Genomic DNA, 27002 nt, shown 5'->3' with positions numbered 1-27002 from the left:
TATTTGTTCTGCTGCTTCACACCAACACAGCAACCCACTTGAACCCATGAGATCAGCTAGGCTGAGAGAGGCTGGCTCCAGGGTCACCCAGAGAGCTGCTCCCATGGCCGCATGGGGATCGGGACCTGGCCCTCCCAGAGCCTAGTCTGACACTCCTGCCACTGCAGAAGGCAATCGCTTTGGGGGCTTCATGCAAAACCCACCCGAGACCAGCCACTGGACTCCTCCCAGCTGCTCAAAAACGCACAGTCCCTCCCAGATACACGAACGCAGACAGACACAAACACACAGTGGCTCAAGCCCACATCTAACACGGACAGGATTAATCAAAGCACTCATCACTGACTCTCCCACTCCTCTCTCTTCCTTGCACTTTCTCCAGCTTTGCAGAACAAGAACAAAAATCATGCAAAGGAAACACACAAGTGCGCATTCTGACATTCTCCACAAGTATTGTACAAAAACGCGGCAAAAATTCAGCTTGTTACGGAAGTGATTTCCAGTAACACTGGGCCGCAGAATTAACCATACCTCAGCTGGACCTGCACGGTGAAGTCACACTTGGTTCCGGAAATGTCCCTGGCGAAGACAGAAGACACTGATTAAACTTGGCACATTTTAAAAAATGGATCTTGTTTTGGGTCGCTTCCTTGGTGAAGCCTACGAAGGCAAGTGGACAAGGGGCACCTGGGGCTAGCACTCTGCCCAAATCTAAACGTGTCCTGGAGACCAGCCGCCGGTCTGGGGATTCTGTTCTGTTCATGCTCCCCGTCTCCTAGCCTGACCCTTCAGCTCAGCACTGGCCAGAGGCAGAGGCAGGGGACCAGCTGCAGAGGGAGAACAAGCAGCCCCCGTGAGCGTCTGCCCTGGGGCATCTGGCTGGCAAACGGGGATGCTGGAGGAGAAGGATCCGTGGGCCCATCCAAGCAGGCAAATCTCAGCTGTTTCCTGCACCTCATTGCCCTTTGACCAACGAGGGAGGGGCCGTGGCTCAGTGGGAAAGTGCCTGTGTAGCAAACAGAAGGCCTTCGGTGCAATTCCAGTTAAGAATGACCAGGAGAAAGGCCTCTCCCTGAGCCCCTGGTCTGAGAAGCCGAGTGCTGACCTCGGCGGGCCAAGGGGCTGATTCAGGCGAAGGGGCTTCATGGAGGCACGTGCCAATTCACGTGAGCCCAAGGCGTGTGGGGGCTTCCAGAGGGGGAGAATGCCACCAACCACTTCTGTGGGAGGGGACGCTCAGACCGCGGCACGGGCCGCCGAAGCCTGGTCGTGACTCACCTCTGTCTGCATTCCCTTTCTGAATCGTGTCTCCCCCGAGCTCCTGCCGCTTCCCCTGCCTCGTGTGTCTATTTTTACTCCCTTCTCCCCGATTCCACCACCCTCACTGAGCGCCTCGTAAGGAGACTTAATAGTCATCACACACAGAGATGCATCCTGGAAATGAAAGATCCATCCAGACAGAGAGAGAGACAGAGAGAAGGGCCACTTACATGGAGCTGCTGATCTGCTGCACCTGCTGGGGGGTGAGGGCAAATGCAAAGCAGGTTTCTCGAAACCTCTGGCTGTTGTCTGACGCTGTGGGGAAAGAAGGCAGAGTTGAGTGGACAGGAGCAAACAAGCAGAGGCCAGAAAACGCCTTCGTCAGAAGGCCCACTTTGCCCATTCATTTAGGGAAATGCCAGTGCCTCACTGGGAGTCACCTCTGAAGATTCACGGAGACTTAAATCCTGAGCTCTGTTTTTGTTTATTGGGGGGGGGGGGGCACAACAACAACACCATGAATGAGCATCTCTCTTTGTGAGATAAAAACTTCCAATTTCCCAAAAAACCCAGGCTCTTTCAAGAGACACTTTTGAAGGTGCAGGAACAAGACAAACGAGGAATGGATTTTTTTATTTAAAAAAATACGACATTTGGCACAGATCTAAAAACAGACGTCTTGAGGACTACAAGATGGGGTTAGCCCCATGGCGAGCTTTGAAAAGGCAGCTGGTCAACCCTGGATTGGACAGACCAGCTAACAGAGCCGCGCCATTTTAAAACCTGGTCTTGCAGGTGCCCCCGGACTCAAGCTCTGTTCTGCTGCTTCAGACCAAGAAGGCGACCTGCCTGGACCGAATAAATATGCAACTCAAGAAGGTCTGGTTGGACAAGAGACCCAGAATCATCCCCCAGGAGGAAATGGGGCAGAAATTCTTCTATAATCCGCTGGGAGACCTTTGTAGTCTCATTAGAGAAGCTCTGTCTCTCACAGCTTTGAAACGGTGATGGAATATACGTACGATCCAGTTCTTAACCAGTGTACTTGTCCCTGAGAAATTAAAATAATCAGTCTGCAAGCCAGATGTGAATAAGATTATTTTGAAGATTTACTCCAATCAATTTTTAAGATCGCTTTTAGTCTGCTTTATTGCACAGACTATACAGTTTGGGGCGTTTTGCATTCAGTTTTGTGTCTCTGTCATGCTGCCCCAAGACCCTGCTGTGGTTCTGGCTGAAGGAGGCTCATGCGACAGAGCTCCAGGAATCCGTGCAAACAGAGGAGCTGGAGAGAAACGGTATAAATGCACATTTATGTAAATCATGTAATTTAGGACAGAGGTTAAGAGATGCATTTATCGCCACAGGAGAAAAATGTTTGAAAACTAGTCATGTGTAATATTATATGTCAGCACCAAGAAAAGAAAGTTAGTTTTAAAAAATCCTCCTGTCATGGTTAACTGAAGCTAGAAGAGATGTCTGTATTTGCTTCAGCCGGAAAGGGTATATTAAATACACCCTGCTTTCCCTTGGTAATAGCCAGTGGCTAAATATAGCAACACAATCTTTCTCTGGTAAAATATGCCTTGCTGTGTCGGAAAAAGCTCTCCGATAAGCATTCAGGAATGTTCTCTCTCTGTCTTTCACGACGACGGTGTTTGCCCAGCTGCACTGGACTGCAAGAGGCCATTTTAATGGACATCCGTTCCATTTATTAGCTGAGAATCCCTCTCCCCTAACAAACTAGCTGCCCCTAAATAAACAACAGCTCGCTGTGGTTACAGAAATGGACCTTGAAGAAATTGTCCACTGGAGGGGTTCGTCGCACAATAAGCTCTGCCTTCCTTAAAGCAAGGAAATTTCCTAGCTGAACTGATGAAAAGGGGCACTGTTCTTATCAAGAAAATGTTTCCTTTTTTTCGTTTGTGTTTTGCTTAAGCACTGAGGTAGGAACATCAGAAGAGCCCGGCTGGATCATCATACCAATAATCTGTCTAGTCCGGCATCCTCTCTCTCGCAGTGGCCAGCCGGTGCCGCTGGAGGGCCATTAACAGGGCATCGGAGCCGAGGCCTTCCCTCTGAGGATGCCTCCCGGCTCTGGGAATCAGAGGCTTCGTGACTCTCAGCCACCGCGGCTAGCAGCCGTGTCAAAACCCCTTTTGGAAGCCGCTCAATTCCTGTGGCCATCACCGCATCCTCTGGCTGCGAATTCCACCTTTGAAGGAGACTTTCCTTTTGCCCACCAGCTTCATTGGATACTCTTGAGGAAGAAGCTGTCGCAGGGATCGGCCTGGACCAATTTCTCAGTCCTCGGGGTTTCGGTGACATTGCCTACTGATGGCTCCTGCCACAAAACTTCATCCTCATGTCGCCGCAGTTTCTTGCAATCTTCCTGAAGCCCTGGCAAGTGAGTGGCGGGAGGCAAGGGAATAAGTTGGGGCCCCTCAATCTATGGCTGTGGTTTTCAATTGCTCTGGGTAGACCGTCTATCAATATATGAACAGTGTCACATCCCAAGCATTTACCACGCATGCGCATGCATGCTCACATGCACTGCAGACCCCTCCCTCCAAGGCACGATGCTTGTTCCTACCGTGGAGAGCCTTGAAGGCTTTTCCCACCACTGGTCGGCAGAATTAAATTTCTACCTGCCCTGGCAGCTGGGCACAGGGATGCCAAGTGCACTCAAGCTCCTTACAGATTGAAACAATAGTTTTCATTCCAAACCGTGGAGAAAACAAATCCAGACTGCCAGGAACAGGATATATGAATTATATTACGCTTAACGTAATTGCTGTCCTCTTTAGTCACTTCCTCTGAAGCATTTTCATGTTTCGCCTCTCTCAAAGAGAACTTGAGCAACATCAACTAGACTGGCCCAGCCCAGCACAAACATGTTTCGACATGTCTGTTTTCCTCGGCATAAACCTTTAAAAACTCGTCCAGATCTGTAAATAAATACCTTCATATCGCCACATGAAAATTCCTCGGGGAAATCTGAGATTTTCCCATTCGGCAAACAAGCTGAATGGGTTAACTTCCGTGTAATGCAAATGGTAAACATTTATTTTACAGACGGCTCAGGATGCACATGGGGTTTTGTTTATGTAATTGAAGCGATTTTTAAAAATCAGGCCAAAGTTTCATGTTTCACGTTAGCAGATCCCAGAGCCTTTCATCAGCCCGCCCCTCAGAAATCTGCAAAAAATCCTCCAAGCCCTTTGCCTAACTGGTAGCCACAAAGAGCTACCAGTTTGCCTAACTGGTAGCCACAAAGAGCTACCATTCCACAAAGAGCCTTTCTGGAGCCTTGGGGAGCCCTCCTGCATCACGCAAAAGGAGAAATCGGGCATCAAGGCAGGTTAGCATCAACCGGAAAATAACAAGCCGTTTCCCTCTCGTTCTTCGACAGAAGAATCATCTCCCCCAATAAGTGGCCTTTTATGGACTTTCTGTGTGATATGGCCAAAAAAGAAAAGATGAGTTTATGGCAGGGGTGGCCAAACTGTGGCTCTCCCGTTGCCCACGGACTACAATTACCATAAGCCCCTGCCAGCACGTGGCTTTTGGCTTTAAAGACTAAGGTGGGAAATATTGAGGATATAGAAAAAAGGGTGATTTAAAATATGTTATATACTACTACTGTATAATAAATAATAATAATGATTTATAATCATCAGATAAAGTGAGAAGTCTCCTTTCTTCTTTTTTCTCCACCTTGCTTCTCCCATTTGGTACTGCGTAACTCCCCCCCACCTTGTCTATGTTTAATTTTTAAAATTCTGAATAAAAGTTTTACCAAAGAAGAAAATGACCCACAGGCGTAGAAGGAAGGCTTACTGAGAGATGGCTACACCTATAGTCAAATTCACTCCCAGCAATTAACTAAGGAGGCATAAATTCATCTGGACGTGCCTGCTTGCAAGTCCAAGCTTCAATAAATCCTAATTTTGTTCCTCTTCCTCCACCACCACCAGCTGATCATATCGACAAAAACCATAGAGAAGTCCTTCGGAAACAGCACGTCCTTCCGTCCTGTTGCATGGCAGGGAGGGGGACACACTGTCGACCGCAAGAGCGTGTCCTGGACAGATCTCATACATGCAGGCAGTTATGGGAAAAACCCGGAGAGATCAGCCCACGTTCCAGAATCGGACACAGACTGTGGCTCCCAAGCAAGGCGGCTGCAAGGAACATGTGTGGGCTGCCAATCCTTGTGTGGAGTTCTCCTCGGTGTTCGCGGGCTTTCATCAGCGGAGGGTACTGGAAGTTGCGGTAGTTAAAGCAGCTATAACTTTGCGACGGTTAAAGCAACTGCGTCCCAGATACTCCGGTCCACTGAGCGGGGATTGGAAACCCGGGCTTCTCATTAGAAAGCCAGCCTCGTCAAGAGCCCTCCTGGGGCCAGGCGGGACATAAATCCCTCCAAGTTGGTTGCAGTCAACACAACCATGGCCTTTTTATTAACGGCGGCTCTTGGCGGGCAAGGAACCAAGAGGAGAGGCGCTGGGAATGGCTTAGCTGTAAACAGATAATTTCCTGCTATTCTCGGTCTCGGAATCTAATTTAGCCGCCTTGTTCTCTTTGACGTTAAGAGAGCAGATTGACGGCCAGGCAAACAAAACAAAAAGAGTCTGATGCGCCTCTCTACACATAATGCACGGCAATCAGGAAAGGCAGAAATTGGGAGTTAAATAGACCTCTTCCTCCTCCTTCATTACCGGCATCTTAAAAGGAGGCGCGGGATTCGGAGAGCAGGTCAGAGGCGCCGTGCTTCCCTCAACCCAGCCGAGGGGTGCAAACTCTGTCTCTCTTCCCCAAGAGGACGGAGGGATAGAATTCCAAAGACGGATGCTCTAGATAGGGATTTAAGCGACAACTCCTAAAACCGAAGCCAAAAGAGGTGGCTACGATACTTCAGAGGCAGATGGTGCTATACAAGTTGCATAAATCCACAGGCAAAATAAAGCAAACAAATACTCGGGACCTTTTCCCAGGGAGCCAGGAGCCAGCCCTTTTGGATCTCCGAAAGCAGCCGCCGAGCGGCACTGAGAGCGTCCAAGAAATCAAAATTCTTATTGCCCTCCAGAGAAAGAAAGAAAGAAAGCGAGACTCCCTGAAAACTGGTCGTAACCCAGGCAGGAAGTGACAAATTACGTAAGCCGTCTGTTTTCCAAACAAGCGTTTTAAAGCTTCCGAGGTTGGGCCTGCTCAAGACGGAAGCTGCTTCGGGCCTTCCATCCAGCCCCTCTGGAGCTCATCTGAGACAGGGACAGAAGGCTACCCGGTCATCGCCAATTAATGTTTTAACGACGGCAGGACTGCATTCTAATAGATTAAAGGGACCCCAGATTCATCTCCAGGGAGCGTCTCTCTGTGCACAGCCCCTGCACTGCATGTGTGTCTGGGAACCCATCTGAAGGCCCACTTATCTCCTTATGACCTCCACAGGGCTCTTTGCTCTGCAGGTGCCAATGTGCTCGTGGTCCCTGGCCCCAGGGAAGTAAGCCTAGTGAAATGAGCTCCCAGAAGAGCTGAGGGCTCTGACAGAGCTGTCTAAGTTACGCAGGGCCTGTAAAACGGAGCTCTTCCGACAAGTCCTCAGTGGAGGCAGGGGATGGGAACAACAGGGCCCCCCTCCTCGGGCCACGCTGTAACATCTTGCGAACCCACCCCGAGGCAGTTGGGCTGGCTGGGGGGGGGGGGCGGTTTATGCCGCCTTCTTATGTTTGTTTTAAAGGAAGTTGATTGGTTTTATTGGAGGTTTTATCTGTTGGGTCACCCACCATGAGACTCTGAAGAACGGCGAGTTAGAAATGTAAAAAATAAATAAACTCCAGCACAAAGGTTTTACCAGAAGCGATGTCATGGTGCAGATTTCACTCTGCCCCTACCCCTAACCTGGTGCTCCGGCTGGTGAAACCGTTCTATGTACAACCACAAGAACAGCTGCTTTTTTCAAGAAACCCAGGAGTCGCGTGAAGCTTTACCTAGGCTGGTTGGCTTTATCAATTCGTCCAGCAAGTCGTAGAAGGGGAGCTTCTGGAGCTTGACGTCTGGATGGACGGGGTGGAGGGCCGAGGTGAGGTGGGGCAGTTCCAGTTCGTGTTTGGGTCCCAGGAGAGAAACGGGGAGCAAGGGGGAGGTGGCGGGGTGGCCGTCGTAAGCCAGCTGTGGAATGGTCGAGGGCGACAAAGCGGCCGGCAGGGAGCTCGCGTGGACCGTGGGGAGGGAGAGGTCTGCGGAGGTCATGATCTTCTGAGGGAACCGGCGCCGGTACAGTTCCTTGATCTTCATCTGGACCGCTGGGCTGCAGCCGGCCTTGAGCAGGTGCAGCGCTTTCGTGAGGAGTTCGTGTTTGCGGCCGTGCTTGTTCCTCCCCGCGTACCCCAGCAGCACCTGCAGCTCAGACACCCGGAGACTCATCACCATTTGCTGGAGGACAAACAAGGAGACAAAGACCATTATTACGACCGCACCTCTGCAGGCCAGACAATGGCCACTGGACGCTGGACGCCTTATCCCTTGGCTTCCCTTAGGCGGAGAAGAAGAAGAGCTGTTCTTTTGCACCCTGCTTTTCACCACCCGAAGGAGCCCCAAAGCAGCTTCTTCCCTTCCTCTCCCCACAACCACCACCCTGTGGGGAAAGTGGGGCTGAGAGAGGTGCCCTGCCAGGACAGCTCTGAGACTGGGAGTAGCCCAAGGTCCTGCAGCTAGCTGCGTAGGGAAGAGTGGGGAATCAAATCCCCAGGAGAACTGAGGACCAAGTGACCCTAAAGTTCCAAAAAATGGGGTTTTGGGGACTGAAGGAAGGGGCAGAAGGGGGGAGCAGGAGGAATCGCTTTTCAAGAGAAGAGAACTTCTTGCTACTGCCTACCTCAGCCTTCCTTGCTGATCTCCCCTCCACATACTAACCCTGCTTAGCTTCCGAGACCAGATGAGCCTGGCCTGTCCAGGACAGGGACGTGCAATATTTATTTTCATTATCAGGTGTGAAACTTTACTGCCTTACAAGGAACATAAAATGCATGTGGGACAACTCAACGCATATAAAACTAAAGCTTCTGCTATATTGATGAGATCCAAAAGAACAACAGCCTTGGTCCTATTTAAACAATCATGACAAATGTATCCAGGGTTTGATAACCCGCAGCTAGCCGCAGTGCTCTAAAAATATCCCAGCGTATCTTTTTACCAGATGCGTGGTGGGGTAGAAACTGCAAACAGAAAATAGGCCTTGGAAACAGGCTTTATCAGAAACAGAAGAAACACACACAGGAAAAAAAATAACAACAGAGGTGACCATGAGGTTAGCATCATCTGCAAGATACAAACCTTCTCCCAACCTGCTTCCAGCTCGGAAACAAGCATAACACCCACATTACGCCATTTTAACAACATCCATCCCTATACCTCCGTCAAGTTCCTTCTTGAGCCAGAATGAATTTCAGATTCTGATCTTTCCGTTTTAACCTCCACGGACTGACGGTCTGGACAGATTTATACAAGCTCCTTTCAAGGGTTAGATTTTTCGTGACTTGGGGGAACAAACTTCCAACCCAAAACATGTTTCTTTCACATACTGTCCAAGATGTTAAAACTTTAGGGAGGGAAGAGGCCTGCGAAGTCGTAAATTACAATGGCAGTTTTCTTGGCCTGCTGCCGGCCTTGTGTAGTTATCAGGATGCAGCAAGAACAAGCTTCGAAAATCTTGAACTCATCATTTTAAGAGAGAATTTTCCTCCCCCAAGCTTTCTGCATTTGTTTGTCTTGGCCTGTCCAGGATTTCACGTCTCTAGTCTAAACCAAGCATCGGAAATTAAGTATAATTTAGGGTTTCTCTTGAATTTTCATGTGGAACTGCTGGACTAAACTATCCTGGTACGAGTGAGCTGAACAGAAAACAAAATGGAGATTTCACATACATTTTTGGGCAACAGAGCAGGCTCTCTGAATCTGGGGATGCTGTGTGTGCGGGAGCTCTACTTGGGCACCCACAGAGCCAAGATCGCTGTGACTAGCTTGGCCTGGCCGAACTGGGGCTCTGCAGCTGTCCGTGGACTACGAGTACCATGAGCCCCTGCCAGCATGCACCATGGAGGCATTTTAGCACTATCAGAGGCAAAAAAAAAGCAAGCCCTAGCTCAAATCACCACAAAGTTGGGGGTGAGAACCGATTCCAGAATCCACGATAGGATGTCACAAATTGTGCTAATAAAATCCAGGTTTTGAGATTTCTACCCTACTCCTCCCACCCCCAATCTCCAAAACAGCCGGATTTCATAATCTTTTTCTTAAACCACTTCTCAATTTCTTAATCTCCTTCCATCCAACCTGGACGATCGAGGACTGGGCCGGTCTCCCCTTTGGCTACGTAAGCCCAGCGGGCTGTTTTGCCGATATCCTCATTTCCAAAACGCACGGGTAAGCAAACCCTTGCACAATTTTAAGCGTGGTGAGTGGAAGAGAAGGCGGGCCATTTCCCAAACCGTGCTCGGGGGGGGGGTGTCTGCCCACTCTTTCAGTCGAGCCAGAAGGCGGCTTGTTTACACTCAATCAGGGACTCGTGAGATGAATCCGACGCTGAACCTGGATATGAAGAACCCGACCTTTCCAGTTCGGCAGCATAACTTTAGACAAACACCAATTCCTGTGTGGTGGAAGCCCGCATTTCACGCACGACCAGAGAATCTTGATTCCTAGAAACTCACGCGGCCGCACTGCGCCACACCCTCGTGGATCTCGCATGTCTCCTCCGCTGCGGAAAACCTTGACCAAGTTTCTGAGCTTCGGCTTTCTCTCTCGTCCCATCTGTGGTATACCGGAACTCTTTATTTTGTGAGTTACTTGACGTGCCCAACAAAGACTTACAGAGCCCCTTGAGGTCATTATTAACCAATATATTTCGGGACGTGCTCTCGATGCCTCGCCCTCTGGCACTGAAAATAACCGAGTGGCGCTTGTGCAGCCCCAAATGTTGATGAAAACTTTGGGGCATGTCCAGTTGGACTCCATCTAGTTCAGAACCTTCTTCCCCCACCGCAGCCAACCAGACTCCTCCAAGAAGTCCACAGGCAAGAAATAAGGGCTGGGTTTCCCCGATGGGAAGGGCGTCACTCACCAAGCAGTGAGGAAAACACAGTCCCATCGCAAGGGAGGCTATGGCTGAGCCGCACACAATGTGCCACACGTGCCAGATGCCTCGTATTCAGCAGAGTCTGGGAGTGGTTTTGGAGACCAGCTCCTGGCCAGAGCAGACGAGACTGAGCTAAACTGACCAGCGGCCTGACTTGCTACAAGACGGCTTGACATAAAAGGCCATCTCAGTGGCATGGGTTGCATCGTGACCTGAAAAGCCCAGCAGGGCAAGAGGGGCAAATGTGGAAGTGCATTTCCTGGGGAGAAACCCTGTTGAGTTTGGGGAATCCAGGAGTGTGGCTGCAGGTAGCTCCCCTGTGGCGTTGGCATCAAGAGCTCCTGAAACCTGCACATTTTCTTCAGGTAAACATCAGCGGCCTCCCAAGATGCCCAGCAAAAAGCGAGTATGTGGTGCCTTGCTGCTAACTGGAGAGGCAGACCGGAAAACAGTGTCCTGTTCCCCACCCGATGCCTGCTGAGGGACCCAGGCCCCAGCACCCAGGTTCTCACAGGCCTCTCTCTGCCCACCTACCTCACAAGGTGCCTGTTGTGGGGAGAGGGAGGAAAAGGCGATTGGAAGCTGCTTCAAGACCCCATTACAGTAGAGAAAAGTGTGTGCGTGGGTGGTGTATATATACACACATATATATTGATATATATATAATATAAATATTAATCCTGCTGCTCGTCTTCTACAAATCCTATTTTTCTGCCAGTCTTTTAAAGGGATTTCCCCGTTTCCAAGCACAGCCACAACCCAGAGGGCGGCTACGAGCCAGCTAAGGAAGCCGGATTAGCCTGATGAGAAACGCTGCCACCCTGTCGTGGAGCCGGACCGCCCTGCCCTGTGGGCAGCTGTCAAAGCCCTCCGGCCGCTTGAAGGGTCACGGGCCCATCACAGGACTGAGCCTCCCACTCGGAAAAGCGAGGCTGGAAGACGGCACAGCAACTCTTCCGGGGCCAAGGAGTCTGCTGCCTTCCCAAGAGAGAAGAGCTGGCGGAAAGCCATCCCCTCCAAAGCATCCATGAGGTCTTGCCCCACATCGGGGGAGGAGGGCTCAGGGGCCAGAATGGTTGGCAATGAACACTGATCAGAGTTGTCAGACCAAAAATCCACCTGCGAAACATTCTGAAAAGCTCTGCAGTGGGAAAGTAGCGGCCTTCCTGTTTTCTCAGCTCCGTCTCCTTAGTCCTGAAATTCATTCGGCAATTTTAACCATGGATTGCCAATTTACCCAGTCCTTTTTGTAAAAAAGGCCTTCTACCGAAATGGGCCAAGCCACGTTGCTGCCTGACCCTGCCGGCCCACAGCGGTGCAAACGGAAGTGCGATGAGGCCCCCAGAGCTATCCAGTCCCCTGTCTGAAAAGATTCCTCCTCCGCCTATCCTTGTTTCTCCCCAAGAATATACCATGCCCCACACATCGCGGCTTCTGGTTCCTGCACAGAGTCTTACAGCCTTGGAATGAGGGACAGCAGCAGTGGTATAGCCCAATCTTGTCAGATGTCAGAAGCTAAGCAGGGTCAGAAGGTGGGTGGGAGACCACCAAGGAAGGCTCTGCGGAGGGAGACGATGGCCAACCACCCCTGCTTCTCCCTTGCCTTGAGAGTCCTTTCCTGGGGATGCCGCAGGCCAACTGTAAGTGGACGCAGTGCAGGAAGGAGGCTACAAGCCTTGTATATTAATGCCTGTCCAACGAGGACAACACGCCTCTTCCAAAGTGGACTCCTGTCCTCGACACCCTATACTAGAATAGAAACTTGTTGGGTCTCTAAGGTGCCACAAGGCTCCTCCTTCCTTAAGAACAGGGGAAGACCTTACCAAGCGGCGACCTGATAAAAATCTCATGCGTTACAAGACATGATGTTCCATTTGACTAGCATCTGCTCCTTCCCTTCATCCTTTTACAAGGCAGCCGAATGGGATGCCAGGTTCAAGCGAAGGACGCCCAGGACTGCAATAAACAATTCACGAAGAATAAACGATCCTTTGCTATTTCACGCATGTCACTTTTAAACCCCGTTTTAAAAGCTTATAACCTAAGCTCGCCATTAGTAAGGGATTAGACAAGCCATCATGAGCAGGAAAAGGCAGGGCAAGGAAAATCCACAGACCCTGGGTCCCTCACGCCACAAGGAGCAGGAGTCAAGGGAGGAAGTGCAGCGATGAACCCCCCCCCCCCGCAGCTTCCGCACCTTCAAGGAAGACACCCTTCACTAAAGGGGAGGGGGAAGGCGGCTCTTCTCCCTTGACCCATGCAGGTTGAGAAACAAGAAATGCGCGATAAGGAGGGGATTCAGTTCCCAGCTTCTTCAGCAAGGAGTAGGGAGTAGGTGACATCCATCTGAGTCAGTGTAAGGCGGATTCATACGAATAACCCCACATTTCCGCACCCAAACAAAGTGCATGAAAAGGGAACGCGCTAGTCTGTGCAACTTTGGGCTGGAGAAGAAGAGCAGCTGGCTGTGGCAGAATTTCTCTGGTGGGTCAGGAACATCGCTTGTCGCCCCACGCAAATACGATCTATTTTGACTTGGTTGTTGGCTTGACATCACCCGTGTGGATGCAGGCCTTCAAGGAAGCCCCTCAAGGTCCAAGGCAGACTAAGAACTCTTCCACTGTAAGTCTGCTGGATTTACGATCACGAGAGGAGAGACCTATGGATAGATTGGCTTATATGTCCCGGGTTTATTGCCGCCATCAGGAACTGCAGCTATGGGGTCATTACTGCACCACTGAGAACGGCAAAACCCCAACCTTGTGACCAACCAACGTCTGCTGTTTGCTGGCCAGTGGAGGACGTGATAATTGTGCTGCCTACTGGCTAACCCATTTCAGGGCGATTAACGGTATGATTAAGTGCGCTTCTAGTTCTTTATATATTTTTATTATTTGCAAACTTCTGGAACATATCGGCTTGATTAGGGATTTTCCAACAGCCCAACGCCAAAGATAGGGTCACCCATCCATTCCTCTCCACGAGGCTACAAGAGGCCCTGAGGACCCGACTCACCTGGCGCAAGAGTCTCTGAGGCTTTCCTACAGGTGAGGGACAAAACGAAACCGAGACCAGGACAGGCCGGCGTAAACTACAGATGCAAATTAGGTTGGCTTTGAGCTTAACAAACCGGTCCTTGAAGCTTGATGCCTAAACCAAAAATTCAAAACACTGCTGGGGCTATGGAAAGATTTCATCTTTGTCTCAAGGCAAAGTGCCCAAGACCAGCTGGGGGTCACCTTTTCCTCTTCCCCCTCCCTCTCTCTTGTGGGCCTGCCAGTGCAGGGGAGGGCAGGGGGAACCAACACCGCCAATGTGGCACCAAGCAGGCATGGACCGTGGGGTGCAGATTCTTCGAATCATTCTAAGGTGTCTGGATATACAGCCCTCCGCACACTGAGGGCCACTCAAGAGCCAATTCCTGCCGTACTCCCAACGAAAGCCGCTCCACACCTACGCCTGAGTTCAGGGATGGCACAAATCCTATTAAATTGGCTGTCCCTAAGCGGAACCCTAGATTCTGTGGCACAGTTCGGCCCGATCCACCCAGGACTGCTTCCTCCTTGGGCTTCATTTACAGTAAGCAGCTGTGAAAGGGATGTTCTCCGCGTGCCGATGGATGACGAGATGCAAGCCCAGTGTTACGCTGCCAGCGAAAACATGCTGAAGGTTTATTTATGGCCTCAAGTTTATGGTTATTTTTGGTATTAAACAAAAGTTGGGGGATAATGGCCTCCTTTCATTTAAGCGCCAGGAAAATCAAGGCATCTCTGCCGGCATTGCCAGACGCTATTTCCCCTGCTGTCCTCGGCCCTGCAGATGGGAGACGTTTTACGCTGCTGTTTGTTAGCCTAATTTAAAGACAAGCAATCGCAGAAAAATACATCAGCGCTCGACACAGTCTTGGTGCATTCCGAGGAGAATTAAGAAGAGTCAAGACAAAAGGGGAGGGGGGAATAAAGACACTTTCAGGGCGTTGGAAGAGGCTTGCTACATTGATTTCCCTTTTGCAAATGAAAAAGGGGGCTTTTACCTTCATGCTCTCTCCCTTCAACAGGAAAGACCACTCCTGGAGCCACTTGATCCAGAAGCAAGATATAACAGAACTAGCATCCACACAATTATTACATAAGGAGAGGTACCATATTAGTGCTATTTTGCTTCTGAAAGACATAAAAGCCCAAGAATCTGTGGACTTGGGCATATTGTAAGAGGGTGGGCAGAAGGGATTGCCACTTTGGGGTGGGAGGAGGCCAGAGATTCTGGTTTTTTGGGGGGAAGGAGGGGCATTATCTGGGCATGGGATTGGGGTTACTGTGGGTGAGCAGGCAGTTGTGAATTTCCTGCATTCTGCAGGGGGTTGAACTAGATGACCCTGGAGGTCCCTTCCAACTCTAGGATTCGATGAGATATTTATTTTGAGTGTTTTCAACCTAACCTCTGTCTTGCCCAAGGAGGCAGGGGAGAAAGAAGAATACGGAGGGAGGGAGGGAGAAGGCCATGCCGATCAGTCCGGTCCTTACGAAGGAGAGAGAAACAACAGGATCAGCTCCACTCTTAGGGAAGAGACACAACAAGAAGCTAGAAGAGCTCATGCAGGTGAAGGAGAGCAACCTGAGCATGGCCTTCCACACCAGCTGTTCACAACAACTTCAGAGCAAGACTATCAAACGGAACTGCAGGTGAGAAGCAGGACCTGGACGATGGTACGAAAGGGGGTGGACGAGGCTGAAAGCAGCAAAATCTATCTGAGGAGAAGAAACAGGACGAGAGCCAGGATCAAGGGAGGGGAGATGATAGCAAGACGAGAACAAGAACAAACATGGGAGAACAGCGGGACGCTTAGGGAAGAGGAACGGACCACCGGCCAGGGCTGAATGGGAAGAAGCGTGCATTCCAGAGCTGCAGGAAGTCTCTTTCCACGGGCCCTCCGAAAACCAAGCTCTTCTCTAACACTGAGGATGCTGAACTCCGCCAAAGAGTCTCAACAGTGATCTGTAGCTGCAAATAAGGTCCAGATGTTGCACGCACTGCACAGGGCTTTTTAACTTGGAACACAGATAAACATGAGCATGTTCACTTCCAGCAGAGTTCACTCTCACTGCCAAGACGCCTCAGGCACCCGTATGAACATCTGAGCCCTTGAGTCGTGGCTAAAACTACTGCACCCAAACCCAACTTGTTTTAGGCCTTTCCCACGCAAGGAGTGAGGAAAGAATCAGGATTTAAGGCTGGCCGAAGATGGACAAATGCAGATGCCCAGCAGGAGTCAGTTCCCCTTGCAAGCCAGAAATCTTAACTAGGATATAAACATTGCTCAGGATCCCAGCTAGGCAGCTGCAGGAGAACTCCCTCCACTTCGGTTGCATTCACACCTCACGGGTCACCAGAGCTAGTTCCTCCACATCAGGTCATTGTGAGGCTTAAAACCACGATCTGCTTCAAGATCGCCCTGCCCTGCCAGGGAGACACAACACCAGTAAATAAATTACTTTCACCACCGGTAACTAAATATTTTTTTAATTAAATCTCTCCAGGGAAATACAAAATTAGAAGGTGGGGGGGGAGGAGAGAATCCACCACAAAAAGAGAAAAGATCTTCTCAATGGTGGCCCCCGAACTTTGAAACTCCCCCTCCCCCCCCCCTCTCTCTGTTGATTTCTGCCGCCAGCAGGAGAAAACTTTTCTGTTTTGTTTGGCATACACCTAGTAACAATCGCAGGCCTACCTCCCAGTTCTGGTGTTTTTTATTTTTGTTGACTGTATTTCTGTAAAATCGTAACTGTTGTTTTTAATTGTCCAGATGTTTTAATACCTTTATGTCCACTGCCTTGGGATCCTGATCAGGGGTGGAAGGGCAGCATAAAAGCGGTTTAAATAAAGACCTGGACTTCAAACATTTTGTATTTATGAACAGAATCAGATCCACATATACACACCAGAATAGAAAACACGACGGCTTTCGAAATCAACACAAAAAGCTTTGAACTGGGTTTACTGGTAAGGTAAGCTTATAAAGATTTAAGACTGACCATTACAAGCAACTTGCGTATGAATGGAGTGAGTCTTTTTGGGGTGCTGAACCACACACTCCCTAGATCTCCCCTGACCAGCTTCCTCCCAGAGTCAGCAACTCCAAGGGAAAAGACTCCTCGAGATGCCTTTTCAGCCTTCCTTGGCGCACGGCCTGGCCTCCTTCAGCCTTCCACTTCAGGGCCTCCTCGTAATACTGGCACAATGCGACAAGAAATCTTCCCGGCCCAAAGCACTTGAACTCAAGACCCACTGTTTCAAAAAACCCCACAAGCAGCAGCCCAGAGCCTTGACTGGAGATCACGAGATGTCTGCAGCTGCTGGGACGGCCGTGGGCTTCTGTCTCAGCAAAGCGTCCGAGCTACACGGATCACAAATTAAAACTTCCGCTGGCACACTCACACCACAGTACTTGTGTCCGCTAGGCCAGCAGGGGAGGCTGGGAGAGCCCTGAGATTCCAGCTCGGTCCGAACAGCTTTATCCATGCAGTGGGGAGCCCAAGGTCACCCAGCTGGCTGCATGTGGGGGAGTGCAGAATTGAACCCGGCTCGCCAGATTAGAAGTCCGCGCTCCCAACCACCACACCAAGCTGGCTTGGAAACTGCAAGTCATTTCTGTCTATTACTTTTGCACACCGTAAGCTGCAGTTATTTCAGGCCTCTTCACAAAAGGGACAAGCATTGCCCAACATCTGGATGGGCAATGCATGATTCCCTTGAAGCACTGTTGTCTGTCACATAACCCAGGGGTAGTCAAACTGCAGTCCTCCAGATGTCCGTGGACTACAATTCCCAGAAGCCCCTGCCAGCGAATGCTGGCAGGGGCTTCTGGGAATTGTAGTCCATGGACATCTGGAGGGCCGCAGTTTGACTACCCCTGACATAACCCAAACCTCCATACCAGGCAAGAGTTCTGTTCTACACATCTAGCTACCCAGCGGTGCTCAACCATAGCTTCCTGCAGCCAAATGCCGTTCCAGGACACACTGCGCACTTCTACCAAAGCAAGCAGCAAAGAATCCGAAAGCATAGAATCATAGAGTTGGAAGGGGCTATACAGGCCATCTAGTCCAACCCCCTGCTCAACGCAGGATCATAGAATCATAGAGTTGGAAGGGGCTATACAGGCCATCTAGTCCAACCCCCTGCTCAACGCAGGATCATAGAATCATAGAGTTGGAAGGGGCTATACAGGCCATCTAGTCCAACCCCCTGCTCAACGCAGGATCATAGAATCATAGAGTTGGAAGGGGCTATACAGGCCATCTAGTCCAACCCCCTGCTCTGCGCAGGATCAGCAACAAAGCACCCTAATGGCAAACTGGGCAATATTGCAAAAATGAAAAATGAAGCCTGCCCGCCCAGCAGTCCTTGACTGAGGGCTTTCAAAGAAGAAATCCAAGTCAATCAGCAGCTGACCGCTCACAAATGACAATTCACAGGGATGACAAGAAATATTGAAGGGGATCAGAAGCAGACTGAGGAAGGCAGCGACACAAATGCATCGGCCTTAAGAGTTAGCATCATTTCTGTGAGGAGGAGGAAGAGCCCAAAATGCAACAAAACGCTAACAAGTACAGAGGACTATTTTCCAAGCCACAAAGCTGATACCTGACGAACGACAACAAAGGTTCAAAAAGAGCTAGAGAAATGAGAAATGTCTCCCAAAGAAATTAGGAGTGACTCCCGAAAGCTCCAGCCCTGCCGCAAATTTGGTTCGTCTTGGAGGTGCTCTTTCCTCCTGCTCCAGACACACTCACCCATTCTGACCTATCTGAAGTGAGCAGGGACTCCCGAAAGCTCCTCCGCGGCCCCAAATGTTGTTAGTCTCGAAGGCGTTCCTGGACTCTGGCTCTTTTCGCTTCCCTGCTACAGACAGACTCACGCGGCTACTCATCTTGATCTACGACAAAGGTTGCAGGTTTTACTAGTCAAACACCAACAATTTCAAGAAGTTGGACACCTGCATCCAGTCTGTGACTCACCTGAGGCCCTCTTGTATCACAGACTGTAAAGTACACCTTCTGCTATGAACAGGTGGAAACTGGGGCAGGCAGTTAAGGCAGGTAGACAGCCACAAGTACGTCCCTCCCCAATGCAACCCTGGCTTTAGCTGAGAGCCAACCTGGTGTCGTGGTTAAGAGCAGCGGCCTCTAATTCGGAGACCCAGAGGAAAACAATAATAAGAATTCCCCGTGAAGCACAGCCCTGCCCTGACTCACAGTCCCTTCCGCATTATTAAACAGCTCAGGAGGTTGCGTTCAGCGGACGGCTGTGTTTACCGCTTGTGCGGCCTTTCTTTTAGTGCATGGCCTTTCGTTCTGAATTCTTCATGGCGCGTCCTGCCTCGAAGCATATTTCTGCCTACACCGTCCTCTAATTCGGTAATCTTGGTCCTAGACTGGATGACGGACTTTCTGACTAAAACCAGGTTTTTGTATTTCGTAATCCGCCGAGAGTCTCTGAAAGAAAGGAGGAGTATAAACAAAGCTCCTCGTTTGTGGATCTTACTGCTCTGTTCTGCCCTGATTTCTCCTCCCGCCCCCCCCCTCGGTCTCGCTCCTCCCGGCCGCTCTGCATTTTCCTTTCCCAAAACATCCCCTCTCTTTTTTCTATCCATCCGCTACTGCAGGGGGGGGCAGACTGTGGCTCTCCAGATGCCCGTGGTTTGCAATTCCCATGAGCCTCTGCCAGCAGGTGCTGGCAGGGGCTCTTGGGAATCGTAGTCCATGAACATCTGGAGAGCCGCAGTCTGGCCACCCCTGCTCTGCAGAGATTTCCCCGGCCTAACCACAGCCTCATCCAGCCTGCACTTTGCTCCCTTTTACTTCTCAAAAAAACCCTCCCATCTTTCCCTTTCACTGCCATCTGAGTGGCATGTCCCGATCCGGAGCACTGCAGAAAACCAAATGCCACCAATACCCATAGGCCTTACTTTTGTGTAACACACTGAACGCTGAGAGGGGAGTCCTAGACACACAAAAGATTTTAAATGTAACAGAGTTTGCTTGTTTTTTGAAGAAAGGAACACGCGCTTCCTGCAGCATCCAAACAAATTCTGCTGCCTCCCCTTGAAACCACTGAAAGCCTTATTTTAAAACAAGCATCTGAAGTTTTGTTAGGCAAGCGTTGCCAGTGCAGCCGACAGAAATCCTGCCCCCTGTAAATATCCCCGACGAGAACGCCTAATGACGTATAAAACCTTCCGCAAACAAGTACGTGCACACTATTCATATTTATGAGCGCATGGAATTTGCAATCTAATTTTTATTGGCAAACACGCCAAAGTCCCATGCGCTGGGTCTTATATTTACAGCAACACACAGCTGGTTATTTGATCTTTTATTCATAGGAGAGAGGCTGCGAAGTTTGAAAACCACCTTCTCCAGAACCTACCCAAGCACCACACAGCACTGAAAAAGGCCGGGGGGGGGGGGGACTATAAATGGAAATATGTGAACGAGGGAACCGCCTAATTAGAACACGGTGCTAACTAAATCTTCCGACATGGCACAATACTGAAAATGGAGTTCTACAACACAAGTCATTTCCACCAGAAATAAAACCAGAAATTGGCAACTGACTTCTTAAATTGCTTTGCTGGAGCCCCTGACCCCAAACAAGAGTGGAAGGATCATTCTGCCCCCACTGAAAAGCATAATCAAGCACCTTCTTGTTTGGGGCTTACACCCCACCTGAACTTAGCACTAGTCTGCAATCGCTGCTTTTAAGAGATGAACCGGCACCTGCTGGATTCTGAAGAGGACGAGGGCCGCGGATTGCCAGCAACTAGACGCTGGGATGGCTGGCTTTGTCCCCCCCCCCCAGCCTCATTGAAACGATAAAGCATATTTAACAAGAAGCATCAGGGATCTTATTAATCCCCATAGGCAGTTCCTTAAAATGAAAGAACGGCGACGGAAGCCTCCGCGCACGGGTTCCCGATACCAGCTACGGAGATCGTCATCGAGAATGACAATTGAGAAGCATTAAACACACGTCTTTGATCTAGATATAAAAAGTTATGATCGCCAGGGATTGTTCAGTAGAGACATTAGCGCAAAAATCACAACATAATACTCCAGAGTTAATTGTTCATTTATATGTCCTCCCATTAGCAAGGCCTTAAAATAGCTTATGAGCCCCCCCCCCCCCCCCCAAACACACACACACATCACACTGAAGAGTAATTAGGAATGGGGAATTCATGGACCCATCAAAAGACCTGCACATTTAGAGGCACGGAGCTTCTCCATTCCGGAGCAGCATCAGGGGAAGGCCTTGGCCTCTCTGCCCTGTGGTTGGTCCTCCAGGGGAGCTGGCCAGCCACTCGGAGAGGCAAGATGCTGGACTAGATGGACCCTCCCTGGTCTGACCCAGCAGGGCTCTCCTGATGTCCTTAGGAAGTCCTCGGCTTCTCTGCCCTGTGGCTGGCCCTCCAGGGGAGCTGGCTGGCCATCGTGTGAGGCAGGATGGTAGACTAGATGGACCACTTATCTGATCCAGCAGGACTCTTCTGATGTTCTTATGAAGGCCTTAGACCAGGGGTAGCCAAACTGCGGTCCTCCAGATGTCCATGGACTACAATTCCCATGAGCCCCTGCCAGCATTTGCTTGTAGTCCATGGACATCTGGAGGGCTGCAGTTTGGCTACCCCTGCCTTAGACCCTCTGCCCGGTTGTTGGACCTCCAGAGGAACTGGTTGGCCACCATGCAAGATAGGATGCTAGACCTAATAAACCACTGGTCCAATCCAGTAGGGTTCTTAGGACAGTGCTGAACAAGTGATGCAAATATTCTCAGAATCCATTTCATAAATGGCTACTTATACCATATTAGTCCATTTAATCAGCTCTATATTAGATCGAAAAAAACAGTATGAATAAAACATCCAAGAAATTGAAAGCTGATTTCCCCCCTCTGCAATTTTGTGATAATTAGCAACACAATTCTACAGGATGCAGATGTGCACATACAGGTGAATGGGGCCAAGAGAAGTAGGCACTCCCTACTTTGGGGTTCATCGAATGAATGGGACTGCAACCTTTGTCTCTCCTAAAGTTAGCTTTCGGAAACATAAACCCACAGGACCAACAGCAGAGAAAGAATTCCCTGTATTCCCTCAGCCCGGCTGAGAACCCCTCCACACCAAGGCCTGTTTGCACTGAAACCATCATGTAATTTGTGTGCGTATTTAACATGTTCCGGTTGGGAGCCAATATAGGTAGAAAAGGGGAACAGTATACACGAACACTTATCAGCTCATACTGGCTCTCAAAGCAGTCCGCAGGAATATAATAGTATAAATAAGTATCTGGCCTTAAAAGGGATAATAACTCAAGGGGTCAATAGATTTCAATTTAGACTAAAACACCCGCAGCCATTATTTACTGTCCAGGGAGCAGTAATCTTACCCCAGCATCCAAATGATCGTGCTGAGCTCCCCTTCCTCTTTCGGCCTCCCAGCCCGCTTCCTTGGAGATATGAATCGGCCCCCAACACTACAGGCCTGCCTGCTGCCTGCCCCATCCCACACTCCCAACAGGATTCCTCCTCACAGACGCGCAAACCCACCTCCAATCCCACCATCACTCTGCAAACAGGAAGACGGCCACAGAAGCAGCGTTCCCCTTTCACAATGTGCGGATGATGAGAAATATACGAAAACGAGGCACTCGGATGGGAACAGGCAAAGACCGCGGCCAAGTCAGGCTACCCATTCTTAAAGTGGAACGACTCATCCTGGCAGCCCAAAGTCACCCTCCCAAGCATAAAAAGGGAAGATTTCCTCCCCCCCCCCCCCCCCCGCAGTCTGAGAGCTTCTCCCATGTCAGACCCGTAAACTCCTTTTCCCCCTAAGGAGGATGGAGAAACGGACAAAATGAAATCCATTTCCCTCTTGCGTCTCCTAAAACCCCAGGGGTCGCACCAACTTAAACTGCCTTAATTTCATTCAACTAACAATCGAAACAGCAACAGGAATCCACAGCAGAAATGAAGTACTGGGGGAGAAGCGAGAACGAGGGAAAGAAAAACAACACCTAAACTGAAAAGGTAGAGGAGGAAGAAAAGGGGACAAAGGGATGGAGATTTACACGTAAGGGGGGGGGGGGGGAGGGCCCACAATGCCACCTCTTGAAAATGAGCTTCAGAAGAGAGCTGCTGTCTTGGTCTGCTGTAGAACAGGAGATCTGGTCTCTACTGGACTCCAGTCTAATTGAAAATTATCTGCCATCCGTTAGATGTCTTGCAGTTTTCTGAAGCTCTCAGTTTATGTTTCTCACAAACACACAGAGAAAAGGATTAAGTGAAAGATGAAGGTGGATCTGCAGGGTTCACATCAACAAAGCTTTAAAAACATCTCTAGTCAACATATTACCCAGGCCATTAAGAGTCAGTAGCCAATACCCTGCAGCTGTATTTACTGCACAGATTAATGCAGCAACCCCAAGTGCCGGAGAGAAACAAACAGACCCTTTTCTTCCATGCTCACCACAAGCTGCCTGCATTACCAGGGCGCTAGATCTTCCTTTAAGTCTCTGACTGCAAGACCCGCAAGATGTCTTCCCCTCCCCCAACACCACAAAAGGCAACGGAGGTTATAAACAGGGCCCCATTCATCTTTACCTTACAAAGAGAGCTGCCATCATTGTGTACACAAACACCAAAGGGCCGAATCACCTTTTCTAAAGCCCCAAAAGGAGAGAGAGCCCTTCAAAGAAACACAATCTGTGCAAGCATTGCTTACTACATCCGAGTGTAATAATAGGGACACCTTTGACGTACCTAGTAATAATAACTATAGAAGAAGAACACATGGGCATCCTTGGGCCTTTCCAGGGAAGAGGCTGGACATTTTTTTAAAAAACAGAAACACTTTTCTTATAAAGTTTTGCTTTACAAAGCCTCGTGATCATAAAAACCTGTAGGGTGCAGGAGCAAACAACTCCCTACCAAATAATACAAGACACAGTTTGTTCCTCTTTAGTAAAGCCATCTATCCCCATTGATACCAGGCAGGATCTGCCAGTATTTAACATTTAATGCGTAGCACTCACAGACTACCAGGATATATCTGTTAAGAAATGTTCTGGACCCTTTCAAATACTTCCACGCTGAGCAAAAATGGACAAATACTAAAGAATGGGGAAAAGAAGTAGTATCTTAACACTAGAATGATCCCCATGTAACAGAACCCATTTGTTTAGAGTCCTTGGTTCAAGACTCTGATTATTAAGCTATTTTCTTGTTGAGGATGAAGAACTGGTTGCAAATACATTTGACTGGAACTTTTACACGCAGTTCTTCATAGAAGCTTGGCCCACCCACCCATTGTCACGCCTGGAGACAACATTATGGAATGGCCAGAGCAGAAAAGGGAACAGAAATTAGATTAAGCACTTTCGGTTTCCCCCCCTGCCTCTAGAACAGGAAACCAAAGCGGTGGAGGTTTCCTTTGCTCTCCCTTCCAGAAGCGGAGAGCAATTTAGTTTGCAACTCAGAGAAGAGGCAAGACGGTGAGCTGAGAAAGTTGGTCTCCCAAAGAGTTGAAGAATCCACATGAAACTCATCCCATCTTCCTTCTGAGCCAACCTGCCCTTTTATTAAAAGAGCCCTGCCACCTGAGTGCAGGGTGCCTCTCCCAAGGCATATCCAAGGCCTTTCCCTGTGCTTGCTTGCACCCTTGCAGAGGGCAGGCACCCTTTGAGTTCACCCCCCCCCCCACACACACACACCTTTAACCCCTTGCCTGCTGCAGGGATCTCGAGTCTGCATCCAGCCCTGCCACTCACAGATGGGCCACGGGCAGCAACCAAACAACCAAAACAATCTCCCCAAAATGAGATGCCACCTTCCGAAAGCCAAACCCGAAGGAGGGGGAGGCGTGTTGGGGGTGGAGAGAGAAGCACCCGATACCATTTCTACCCCCACCCCCACCCCCAATCAGACGCCGGCCTCCTAAGGGGCCCCTTGCAAAGCACAGAAAGCAGGCCCCCCCGCACTGGGTTTTCTATTGCAAAGCGGGGGGAGCCACCCTGGGCGGGCAATGCACAGCCAACAGCCCCCCCCCCGGGCAACTTCATGCTCAAAGCACTTTGGAAAGTGCCCCCCCAGGAGGAGCCCGGGACCCCCCCCAAGAAAAAGGCTCCAGCTGCACCAGCTGCGCCCTCCAACTTCCAGCACGGGGGGGGGGGGGGGCTCAGGCCAGACTCGGGGCTGCAGGGCAATTGGGGGGGGGGTCCTGTCGGCCTTTGCAAGGAGGGGGAGGGGAGGGGGCCCATTGCTGGGGGCCACGGGGAGGGGGGCTCTCTCGCTCTCCCCCCGGGAAAGGGAGGGGGTGCTGCTGCCCTGCCCCCCCCCGCAGGCCAATCCCGCCCCCTCCTCCTCCCCCTCTTCCCCCCCCGGGGAGGGGCGGGGGGGCCTTCGGAGCTGCGCCTCTACCTTTAGTTCCGCACTGTCCGCCATCTTGAATCGCGGGGCGCAGGCGCAGTGGGCCCCTCCGGGAAGCCGCCGCCCACCGGCCCCGCCCCTCGCGCTGCGTTTGAATCCGCGGCGCGCGCCGGCCGCCATTTTGTCCGCCCGCCGGGCCTCGGGGCGGGCGAGTGAGGGGAGGGGGCGCCGCGCGGGGGTCGGCGGGCTCCAGCCTCGCGCTTTCTTCACTGCGGCCTCGGGGACGCTCCGGACGGGCGGACTAGGCTCCCGGGGGGGGCAAGCCGGGCTCTGCGGAAGTCCGTGGACTACAAAGACCATGAGCCCCTGCCGTGCGGCAGGGGCTCATGGTCATTGTAGTCCGTGGACCTCCGCAGAGCCCCTGTCGTCCGCCTAACAGCCCTGCCAGGTTGGCGCGGCCGAGAGAGGGCTAGGGTCCGCCCTGGGCAATGCAGGAGTGCAACCCAGCAGCAAAACATGCCAAAATTGACATCCAGATGTTTGTCCCCAAGTGCACATTAAAAAGCACAACAAAATCAGAGTCCAGCGGCCCCTTTAAGACCAGCAAGGATTTATTCCAGGCGCAAGTTCGCCCGCGAAACCTCACGCCTTGAATCAATCTTTGTTGGTCTTAAAGGTCTTCAGACAGTCCGACACGGCTACCCGCTTGAATCTGCACGTGAAGAAGACACTGTATCTGGAGGGGTGTGCATGCACAGGAAAGCGCATGACTTGAATGAAACTGCGTTGCACTCAAAATTTGCTCTGCACATCCAGTTTAAGCACAACGCTGGAGCAGAAGCACCCGAATCTGTGCAGTGTCTCTCCCGCAGTCAGCGGTTGTACCATTGTCCGAAAACCTTTCAACCCAGTTGGTCCTCAGCGGAGGTGCCATAAAATATAGGAACACGTATAATGATTTGGTGTTACAATAAGATCTCTTGGATGGTGCAAGAAACGCAAAATGCTAATTTCCCAATCATATATGGTAACCCTTCCAGAGGCGGAGGCCACCATAAAGAATCCAAATTGGCAAGAACCACCACTCTGTCCAAGGCCAAGGTTCAATCCTGAGTGTGCATCCCTCTGTGTAAACCGAAAGAAAGTGAGTGATTGCCATGAGAGCAGCAGAGAAAGTGGCCAACCTCCAGGCAGGGCCTGGAGTTCCCGTGGAGTTACAGCTGATCCCCAGCCGACAGCGGTCAATGCTCCTTTGGGATGCCAGCCTCCAGGTGGGGACTGGGGATCCCCTGGAATTGTAACCCATCTTCAGAGATCAGTCCCCCTTGTTTGTTTGGTTGGTTTTTAGGCTGCCCTGCCCTGCACAGCAGGTTCCGGGCGATTTACACCAAAGATTTATACGCAGTTATTATAACATAATCACACAGTTTAAAACAATTCAATAACTAGTAGTTCTGCTGATAAGAATAGGGCGCCCATAAATAGTGCAGTTGTTCAGTTTTAAGATCTGATATACTTAGGGATGCTATACTTTGAGTTTTCGTTATTTATAAAATCGTAGAAGTATATACATGAGAGAGCAGGCAGGTAAGATGCCTCCTCAACTTCTGGCAGAAGCCGCTATAAGGAGTGAAGGCATGGATATTCTGGAAAAAAGAAAAAAGAAACTTTACACTTCGGCCTCTTCTTTTCCCTGTGCCGTTGAATTCTCTTGGCCCACCTTCTTTCATGGGATTTTTTCCCATATGAAAGTATTTTTAACAAAAATACTAAAGTGCATATCAATACACAAGTTTTATAAATATATTATAATTGTTAGATCCTATATGCAGTAACCTTTGTGCTGTAAAACTGCTGTTCTTTCACACTGGGTTTAATCCTCTCCTGATACAGTACAAATGTTGCCGTATATTCATAATACTCTTGTACGATTTAAGTTCAAAGTTCCATAATAATGTTGCGCTTTCTCTTCTGAAATCAAGAAATGCCCACAGACCATAGGTTTGGATTACTTTCAATAAAACAACAGAATCAGATCAATGTTAGGACTATTATGATTCCTATTTCTAACCCTTCTTAACCAGCCTCTATCCACCCAAACAACCAAGGATCCTCAGCTTGTCCTACATAGCTATAGATCCTTACACTCTTTTTAATTTCTCCTAGGGCTCTGTTAACATTA

At 50.1% G+C, this 27002-nt stretch overlaps 1 protein-coding gene across 3 annotated transcripts in view; it reads right to left on the bottom strand.

The window, feature by feature from the left end:
• PIAS1 (protein inhibitor of activated STAT 1) overlaps positions 1-24951 on the bottom strand; it is a 36200-nt gene extending 11249 nt beyond the window's left edge. Inside the window, exons 1-4 of one of the 3 annotated variants that reach the window (XM_077317826.1) lie at positions 24872-24951; positions 7251-7695; positions 1491-1575; positions 532-579 (exon numbers count right to left, since the gene is read on the bottom strand). In XM_077317826.1, coding sequence (XP_077173941.1) covers positions 532-579; positions 1491-1575; positions 7251-7695; positions 24872-24895 — 602 coding nt within the window. In that variant the 5' untranslated portion in view covers positions 24896-24951. Of the gene's footprint in view, positions 1-531; positions 580-1490; positions 1576-7250; positions 7696-18189; positions 18333-24165; positions 24186-24871 lie in introns of those variants that run through there. The other 2 variants (XM_077317828.1, XM_077317827.1) reach the window with 2 other exon arrangements.
• Positions 24952-27002: the final 2051 nt, after the last annotated feature.

This window comes from Paroedura picta, chromosome 18 (assembly GCF_049243985.1).
Source record: "Paroedura picta isolate Pp20150507F chromosome 18, Ppicta_v3.0, whole genome shotgun sequence".
Taxonomy (NCBI): Eukaryota; Metazoa; Chordata; class Lepidosauria; order Squamata; family Gekkonidae; genus Paroedura; species Paroedura picta.
Note: the sequence above shows the minus strand (reverse complement) of the source record. Positions and strands in the feature narration are given on the sequence as shown.